Source organism: Coregonus clupeaformis, unplaced genomic scaffold, assembly GCF_020615455.1.
Source record: "Coregonus clupeaformis isolate EN_2021a unplaced genomic scaffold, ASM2061545v1 scaf0011, whole genome shotgun sequence".
Lineage (NCBI taxonomy): Eukaryota > Metazoa > Chordata > Actinopteri > Salmoniformes > Salmonidae > Coregonus > Coregonus clupeaformis.
Genome location: NW_025533466.1, coordinates 745,124 through 755,339, shown reverse-complemented (window position 1 = coordinate 755,339; position 10,216 = coordinate 745,124). Strand labels below are relative to the sequence as shown.

Sequence of the window (10,216 nt, the reverse complement as noted above, 5' to 3'; positions counted from 1 at the left end):
AAGCTGTCATGAGAGAGTTCACTTTCTTTCCATGTAACCTTTTCACACTCTCGAATTGCTCGCGCTTTGACTTGTCTTCCAGTCAAGTCCCGTGAAACCAGATGGTCGACAGACAGAGAGCTGGCTGGTGGCCGAGATCACATTCCATGTGATCTGTGTACTCCCTTCATAAACACTTTTCAATTCAAATGTGATGAACATAAACTATTAACTACTAACTACAGTATGATGGTATTACAAAATAGTGACTTATTAAACTGCTTTAGTGCAGGTATCTGCACAGACCTCTTGCTGAACTTTGTCCTCCTTCCGGGCAGGCAGGAAAACAACACTGTGAGTATAAAAGGGGGAGCAGAGAGAGTTGAGGATTGTTTTTCTTCCAGAAGCTACTGCTAGACCGAGCTGAGCTGACTGAGGAGGGACTTTTTACCAGACAGTAAGTTACTGCAAAATGATTTCCTACCTTTTTGTGCATGTTGATAAGACAGAGCATAACTCTTTCTCTCTTTTTTAATGTCTATAACCTGTGATACACGATCACTTGAACAAATTGAGACAAAGTGTTTTGCTATTTCTTTAGCTTTGTTATTTTGCTTGTGTTGTCTCCATATGGCATATACACTGTATTTAATCATTTCCAGTGGATTTGCAATTGGGTTTTTCTAAAATATGAATATGCAGAGAGAGAGAGAAAGAGAGAACTTTCCGCACTTAACCAGCCTCCCCTAACCGTTGTTTTTCTACCGTTCATCAGTACGCCTTTGGTTATGCAATATAATTTCTAAATGAACAAAAACAACAACAATATCTATCCCCATAAATAAAAGGCTAGAAATGTAAAACATCAGAAAATAAGTTACATTTCATACCAATTCCTAATTTCTTTCATGTCAGCAAATAAAATATTTTAAAAAAGTATTCCTTTCTTTGTCTCTTTTATCTTCATGCCATTGATAGGACAAATAACTGATTTCCAGGCAGCATTGCTTTTACTTAATAAGTCTGATAAGGGAATGACTGAGGGAAAGAGACGTAAATTAGGACGATTGGGACACAACACAAAATTGAGTTGATCTTTAATTATCTAGTGTCCAACTATCTATTACCACACTATTGGGACACAGATAGTAAATTGTGACATAGCATTGAACTACTGTACAAACCCTGTCCTCATTACCTGAGCTGACTCTTACCTAACTTGCTTTACCTCTCTCTCTCTCTCTCTCTCTCTCTCTCTCTCTCTCTCTCTCTCTCTCTCTCTCTCTCTCTCCTACTCTCATGCAGATCAAGCCTGCCGTGCAGCACCGCGATGTGGGCGGGACTAAGCTTGCTCCTGGCTCTCTGCCTGCTCCCTGGGGGCGGAACAGAGAGCGAGGGGGAGGGGACCCGCTGTAAGCCACCACCTGGTTGGAGCATTGGGGAGGTGGAGCCTATGAAGGAGGTCATGGGCCAGGTCACTGTGGTGGCCCTCCTTCAGGCCAGCTGATTGTTCTGCTTGGTGCAGGCGTCCTTGTAAGTGGACCAGATAGGGCTCGGTTCCATTTCGGACCCCTAGCCACTTTCCTAGTGTTGTTTTTGTTATGCCCGTTCTTTATTTTGTTATTTCATGATTTATTTTTACCATCTCTCCATATCCTCATGTTTCACTTCCCTGTTGTGTTCCTCTGAGCAGATTGGATGGGCTGCGCTTGAAGCTGGAGGGTCAGGGTCTGGAGAATGTGACCTATATGGTGGTGAACCACCAGGGGCAGCAGGCCCAGCGCCTACACACCATGCTGAGGCGGAAACTGTCTGAGAACATCACGCTATACCAACAGGAGCCCAAACAGGATGACGTGTGGCAGACCCTGGCTGGAGAGAAGGATGACTTCCTCATCTATGACAGGTCAGCTCCAGACTTAGGTCTCTCTGTCTGTCTGCGGTCAGTCTACTCAGAAATACAAACCGTGCTCACCATGCTATCTGTTCCCCTAACAATTATCCTTCTCCCTCTCTCTCTCTCTCTCTCTCTCTCTCTCTCTCTCTCTCTCTCTCTCTCTCTCTCTCTCTCTCTCTCTCTCTCTCTCTCTCTCTCTCTCTCTCTCTCTCTGTCTCTCTGCCAGGTGTGGTCGTCTGACCTACCATATCTCCCTGCCCTACTCCATCCTAGATACTCCCTATGTAGAGAACGCCATCAAGGAGACCTACTGCACACGCATCTGTGGGGACTGCACGTATGAGGTACACACACACACACACACACACACACACTGGGTGTGTCTGTGTTTGTATGTGGGAATTAGCTCTATGAGTTATGGAAAACAAACCAAGACCCCTCCTCTTTTCCCCCACACAGAGCAATGAGATCCCAGCAGAGTGCAACAGGACAGTAGAGGCGAAGCCTGAGGGAGAGGAGAAGCCAGTCACCGGAGGGGAGACAACTCATGGTGGACACGGCCATCATCACCATGGCCACGGTCATGGTCACAATGGCAACCGCCATAGTCACGGTCACCATGGTGAGAGGGGGATGGGGCGCGATCACAGGCGTGATCATGGGGCAGAGCAGCAGCAGCAGCAGCAGCACCAACATGGCGCTGAGGGGCTCCAACACGGCCAGGCCCACGGCCAGTTGCACGTTGGTCAGGAGCATATGGGTCAGCAGGCGGTGCAACTGGGCCAGATGCCCCAGGAAAGGCAGGGAGGGCATATTATGCAGAATCCCTGAATGAATGGGAGGTCCAGGTGAAAGGCGGAGCACAGCTGACAGTGGAAAGAGGGGTCTGATCTAAGTCCCTCCTCCAAGGCCAGCTGATGCTGACACTGACGGAGGCTGTTTGGCGATGGGGTGAGCAACGAGCTAATCGGGCTCTGACACTGTGATGAGGCGCTGCCCGCCTCCTGACAGTGTCATGGACTGATGGGCCTCAGGGAGACCTGACAGTGACGCTCGCCCCCCGCTGACTGACAGCAGCCTCAGCCAGTCATGTGAGCCTGACCCATGGGTGTTGAGAGCTGAGGGTGAGGGCAGCTGTAAGCAGAGCCATGGCTCTGTGACAGTTACCTTGCTATAGCTTATAGGCCTCAGATTAACATCTGTGAGACCAACACCGGGGCGAAGCGCTCTTATAACATCTTACCAACTAGTATTACCCTGGGACCGTGAAGCCACACCTGACAGAGAGAGATGGGAGGACACGCATTGGGTCTGGTAGGTGAATGCCAAGCCTAAACCCATGACAATATGGGGAACAGGATGGTATTTGAGATGTGACCACAGTGATGGTAAAACTTCAAGGAATGTGTCCTCCACCCTATCACTCTCTATCAGTGTGTTGGTGTCACCCTCCTGGGAGTGTATGGGGTGATTATGTTGACGTTTCTCCTGCTCCGTTTAGCTCCCTCCATCCACAATGAAGGCAGGCGCAGAAACTACGCTCTAGTGGCGTCTGTCTGATGTCCGGCTGGGGAGAGGGGAGGGGGAGGGACTTACACCCCCTAAAGTTTGAAATATCGAGGGCTTTGGAAGGAGAATGTAGTAGTAGTTGCCTATGCTGAACAAACTGGCATCACGTTAGCAAAACCAATTTGGTTAAAATACATTATTGATAGTTCAGATTTTTTTTATGAGGCCAAAAAAAATAAAAAAGACCTCACCAACCTTTTGTTTTTGCATACCTTTGAATTAACTCTCTGGTGTTTTAAAGCAGTTGTGTGTTTTGTAGACAAAGCTTTCAAACGTCAATATCCATTGCTTACAGTTGTGAGGATGTGTGTTTAGTTACAGTCACTGAGTTATTTTTGTTTGGCAATATTGCACACATATGTATAATGCACTCTTTTTGAACTAACACAACAAAGAGTGAACATTTTTCAACCAACAAAATAGAGGGAACACTTTTCAACTAGCAAAAGAAACCATCTAGAATGAGAGGTGGGTGAACAGAAAAGATTGAAAGATTGTTTGAATCCATTCTGTACTTAATGAAGGCCTCTAGGGGAAGACAACTGTCACCTAGAACACCTGATGCTTTGTACAGACAACGTTCATTCTGACTGTGGACTGTTAGGTGGTGTAGCATGTTAGAAACGATTAATAAAGATGGTTGATGCACTCATATTGCACTGTTGTCTTGTTTATCTACTCTCCGTGTGTGTGTGTGTGTGTGTGTGTGTGTGTGTGTGTGAGTGAGTGAGTGTGCAGAGGGCAACACAGGAATATATAGCCTTTTATAAGCCATCTTTATCTCTGGCCTGTCACCTGACAGACAGACTGATCTTTAGATTGATTTATTGAAATGCAAACAAAACAAGCAGTGATTGCGTAACATTTCCAGTAAATTCACGTTTGAACTAAGTAATCTGAAAAGTTGTTCAGAGTGTTTTCACTGTCAAAGAATTTGGCACTTTGCCTACCCGTGTCTGGTACTTCAACACGTGACTCACATGTTGGTCAAGTAGTGGGAGTCATATTACCACAAAAATGGGTAATACTTTATTGTGGTAATAAAAAGAGGGGAGGGGGAGGGACTTACACCCCCTAAAGTTTGAAATATCGAGGGCTTTGGAAGGAGAATGTAGTAGTAGTTGCCTATGCTGAACAAACTGGCATCACGTTAGCAAAACCAATTTGGTTAAAATACATTATTGATAGTTCAGATTTTTTTTATTAGGCCTAAATAAAATGAAAAGACCTCACCAACCTTTTGTTTTTGCATACCTTTGAATTAACTCTCTGGTGTTTTAAAGCAGTTGTGTGTTTTGTAGACAAAGCTTTCAAACGTCAATATCCATTGCTTACAGTTGTGAGGATGTGTGTTTAGTTACAGTCACTGAGTTATTTTTGTTTGGCAATATTGCACACATATGTATAATGCACTCTTTTTGAACTAACACAACAAAGAGTGAACATTTTTCAACCAACAAAATAGAGGGAACACTTTTCAACTAGCAAAAGAAACCATCTAGAATGAGAGGTGGGTGAACAGAAAAGATTGAAAGATTGTTTGAATCCATTCTGTACTTAATGAAGGCCTCTAGGGGAAGACAACTGTCACCTAGAACACCTGATGCTTTGTACAGACAACGTTCATTCTGACTGTGGACTGTTAGGTGGTGTAGCATGTTAGAAACGATTACAGTTTTTTTCAATTGTTTAAGCACAATTTTGAAAACAGGGCCCGGTTTGTCAAAACACTACACACAATTAGCACAACCCTACACCAAAGTAGCACAACACTTCAGATCATTTGCAAAATGGAACACTTTTGTCAAAACTATACACAACTTCATAAAAACAATATTTTGTTACCATACGAAACACACACATTTCATATGACTTCAATCTTTTTGAACCAGTTACACACTGCTGTTGCTAACCTAAAACACTTTTAGCAAGTCTAATTCTCAGTGATTAGAGTACTGTAAATGAAGTACACAGAGAAAGTGCAACTATACAAACACTACACAAGACCAATGCTGCAGACTGAGGAAAATATCATTTATTTCTCTCCATATACCCAAATCAGTCAACATGTCAACATGGAGAATCACAACAAAACATGTCCCAGTTTTCATGCTACTACAGTAGTGTGCATAACACTGTTAGCTCAGCAAACAACAGACAAACGTAAAATACTGTATCCAGTACAGGTTACAATTACAGTAAATAACAACAACAACAAACATAAAAAATAATCTGAAAAAAACTGACAATATTGTACAGAAAATACTACAGTTAACATACTATACATTATCTCTTCGCCTAGCTGGATCTGGCCAGAGAATTTCATCAACATCACAAACAATATCCTCATTAGCAAGACAACGCGGGAAGAACCGTCTTGAATGTCGAATCCATCCTTGCACAGCTGCGGCGTGGACTTGGTCACAGGCATCCTCCATGGCCTGAATGAGGGGTACCTGAGCCTGGGGCTGGAGATCATAAACCTTCCACCGCCATGCAGAGAAAAACTCTTCGATAGTGTTTAGAAACGGAGAGTATGGTGGAAGGTATAGTACTGTTAACTGTGGATGGTGTTGAAACCAGTTCTGGACCAAAGCAGAGCGGTGGAATGACACATTGTCCCAGATGACAGTTTATTGCATCTGGTGCATTTCATTACCTGCTGTGACGATGTGGTGCAATCGGTCCAAAAATGCGAGAATGTGAGGTGTGTTGTAAGGGCCCATTTTGGCATGACGAAGGAGAACCCCATGCTGTGAAATGGCAGCGCAAAGGGTGATGTTACCCCCACGTTGCCCTGGGACATTGATTATAGCCCTGTGGCCAATGATATTTCTGCCTCTCCTTCTTGCTTTTGTGAGGTTGAACCCTGCCTCATCAATATATATGAATTCATGCAGGATTTCATCAGCATCCATCTGCAAAACTCTCTGAAATACAGTGAAAGACAAGATTGTGTAGTTCAGGATAGGTCTAGTATACAGTCAATGTAAAAATGTCATGTGTGCAGTATGCAACATCACAGTGCTAAAGTGAACAATACATACCTCCACATACTCATGCCGCAGCCGTTTGACCCTCTCTGAATTCCGCTCAAAAGGCACTCGATAAAGTTGTTTCATTTGAACCTGATGTTTTTTCAGGATGCGTGCCAGTGTTGACTGAGAGACCTGATGGACATTATTGAAAATGGCCTGGTCACCGATAATGTTGGCTTGTAGGTCTCTGAGCCTGATAGCATTATTGGCCAAAACCATGTTTATTATCTCTCTCTCTTGTTCTTGCGTGAATATGGGCCCCCTTCCTCCTTGTCGTTCCCGACCCTCAATCCTATGTAGAGAATAATACATGTAACTTACTGTACAATGTCACAAGAAGGGGTATCACAAGTGCTGATATGGTGCATACAATTAGCGGCTGATTACTGTAACTGTAGACAGATCTTCTTTCACCTGTTTTCCTGTCGAAAAGTCCTTATGACAGATGCCACTGTATATCTGCTAAGATTTGGCTGAACTCTCAGTCCAGCCTCCCTCAGCGTCAATCCGTGGTTCACAACATGGTCCACTAGTGTTGCACGAATGTCATTTGATAAGTTTGGTCCTCTTCTTCTTTGTGCACGTTCTCCTCCTGCTTCAGGTCTTCCTCGACCTCTGGCTCGGCCTCTGCCTCTTCCTCTACCTCCTTCTCCTCCTCTGTGTACTCCTCCTCTCACCCTCACTCTTCTTCTGACTCCTTCCATTTTGGTTGAAGGCAGGTGAACCTACCTGCTGCATTTTTATAGTGCTTAAACCTGATTGGTGTGTCTACAATTTAGCAATCATGTGTTTGTGCACCTGATGGCTGTGTTTAACAGATTGGCTCATAGGTGTGGTAATTTGACAGTCAGTGCTTTGGAATTGCAAGGAAGTGACATCATGATATACTTCTGTGTCTGATGTATACAAGTGTGTTTAGTGTTTTGCAAATCACTGTGTGTAATGTTTTGCCAATAGTGTGAAGCTGACAATGTGCTTACAGTTGTGCAAATATAGCCTTGTGTTTTGCTCCTTGAGTGTAAGGTTTTGCTAATTGTGGGAAAAGTTAAATTTGAGTGTGTAAGCAATCGTAAAAAACTGTAATAAAGATGGTTGATGCACTCATATTGCACTGTTGTCTTGTTTATCTACTCTCCGTGTGTGTGTGTGTCTGTGGTGTGTGTGTGTGTGTGTGTGTGTGTGTGTGTGTGTGTGTGTGTGTGTGTGTGAGTGAGTGAGTGTGCAGAGGGCAACACAGGAATATATAGCCTTTTATAAGCCATCTTTATCTCTGGCCTGTCACCTGACAGACAGACTGATCTTTAGATTGATTTATTGAAATGCAAACAAAACAAGCAGTGATTGCGTAACATTTCCAGTAAATTCACGTTTGAACTAAGTAATCTGAAAAGTTGTTCAGAGTGTTTTCACTGTCAAAGAATTTGGCACTTTGCCTACCCGTGTCTGGTACTTCAACACGTGACTCACATGTTGGTCAAGTAGTGGGAGTCATATTACCACAAAAATGGGTAACACTTTATTTGGATAGTCCATCTGTTGATCCTCTACAGACTATCTACAGACTATCAGTAACATTTCAACAAACTATGTACTAACCCTAACCCTAGCTCTAACCCTAACCCTTAGCCTAAACCTTATTCTAAACCTAATCCTAACCCTAACCGTAACCTTAGCAAGCAGTTGCTTATCAACAGATAGTTTGTTGATAGTATGACCATCTACAGATGGAAAATCCGGACGATCCAAATAAAGTGTGACCCAAAAAAGTATCATGGAAATAACTTTAGTACTTTAATAACTTTAAGTACTTTGTGTGTAAAGTTTGTTGCATGATTTTAACAGTACATTAAAGCACACTCAGAAACGCTTTTATTATTCTACATTGAAAAAACTTTGCCTGCAATTCAGAACAATCACCACCAGAAAGCAGAGGAGATCTGTAAAAGGTTCTAGAGCTCTCCTGCCAGAGTGCGTCATTTTGTCGATGCAGCCTGTAGACTAGTTCTTCTTACCAGAATACGGGTTAAGAGGCAGTGTTCCTATTCCTTTCCACAGAATACTGGTATCACAAAATAAATAATTCCACCAATTTGGTGCCTGGTTGATTTCACTTAATTTTAACATTCTGTCATAAAGAGCAGATGTTGAACTTCATAAGAGAAGAAAATAAAATAAAAAAGACTATAGTAAGTGTCTATTTAGTGCTAAATCAAGTAAAAGGGTTGACCATACAGGGTTGACCATACAGGGTTGACGATTCATTCTTAAATCAGCCATAAATCCACTTGTGACAGGGGGAACGGAAGCTTGCTGTATGCGACAGGGTGTGACAATTGAATACAAGCTTCACAAAAAATATAAAATTCTTAAAACAATTCTAGCCTGTCCATCTATGGGTAACAGGGTTGACGTTTTATAATCGACCCGCTCAGTTTTCCACCACAAAACACCAGAAAATGGCCAAAAAGAGTAGAATCAACTGACCTGTTTTTTACTCTATAATTGGACTATTAGATGTTTAAAATATTTTAAAAGGAATAGTTTCACCATATTAAAATGATAGATCAGTTCACGTAACAGAGTTGACCTTAAAATGAGGGACAGGCGTAAATGAATCACTAATCATATTTAATAAATAATTATCTTCAGAAATGACTTCGTCAAAGCAACAAAATAACTAGGGATTTACGATGAGGGTGAAACTTGGCTACAATTTGGGATTAAGTGGGTTAAACTCTTCCTAGAAGTGACACAGGGTTGACGAATGGACATGTACAAATGCTGAGTTTTGGCACTTTAGCAAGCCTTTATTCGTATTAAAAATCAGATTTATTGAATTCTCCATGTGGTCTATATAACAGGCTTTTAAATTCAATATTGGTGCACAACTTATACTTTAAATATCAAAGGGACGCAAAAGGCACTCTTTTCATGGAACGACCCAGTTATGACAATAGTCAACTCCCTGTCTGTCAGTGGAGGCTGCTGAGGAGAAGGCTCATAATAATGGCTGGAATGAAGTGATGTGTATGATACCATTCCATTCACTCCATACCAGCCATTACAGTGCATTCGGAAAGTATTCAGACCCCTTGACTTTTTCCACATTTTGTTACGTTACAGCCTTATTCAAAAATGTTCCTCATCAATCTACACACCTACCCCATAATGACAAAGCGAAAACAGGTTTTTAGATTTTTTTTGCCCGAAAAAATTATAAAATAAATGAAATACCTTATTTACATACATATTCAGACCAAATTGAGCTCAGGTGCATCTTGCTTCCATTGATCATCCTTGAGATGTTTGTAAAACTTGATTGGAGTCCACCTGTGGTCAATTCAGTTGATTGGACATGATTTGGAAAGGCGCACACCTGTATATATAAGGTCCCACAGTTGACAGTGCATGTCAGAGCAAAAACCAAGCCATGAGGTCGAAGGAATTGTCCGTAGAGCTCCGAGACAGGATTGTGTTGAGACACAGATCTGGGGAAGGGTACCAAAAATATTCTGCAGCATTGAAGGTCCCCAAGAACACAGTGGCCTCCATCATTCTTAAATGGAAGAAGTTTGGAACCACCAAGACTCTTCCTAGAGCTGGCCGCCCGGCCAAACTGAGCAATCGGGGGAGAAGGGCCTAGGTCAGGGAGGTGACAGAGTTCCTCTGTGAAGGACAACCATCTCTGCAGCACTCCACCAATCAGGTGTTTATGGCAGAGTTGCCAGACGGA

General features: G+C 42.7%; 1 protein-coding gene across 1 annotated transcript; it reads left to right on the top strand.

Annotated features, from left to right (window-relative positions):
• The first annotated feature begins 329 nt into the window (after positions 1-329).
• Positions 330-4,099, top strand: LOC121585130 (selenoprotein P). The gene is made up of 5 exons (XM_041901497.2): positions 330-436; positions 1,285-1,512; positions 1,673-1,885; positions 2,103-2,220; positions 2,336-4,099. The coding sequence occupies exons 2-5, from the start codon at positions 1,310-1,312 to the stop codon at positions 2,996-2,998; spliced, it is 1,197 nt and encodes a 398-aa protein (XP_041757431.2). The 5' UTR covers positions 330-436; positions 1,285-1,309; the 3' UTR covers positions 2,999-4,099.
• The last annotated feature ends 6,117 nt before the right edge of the window (positions 4,100-10,216 follow it).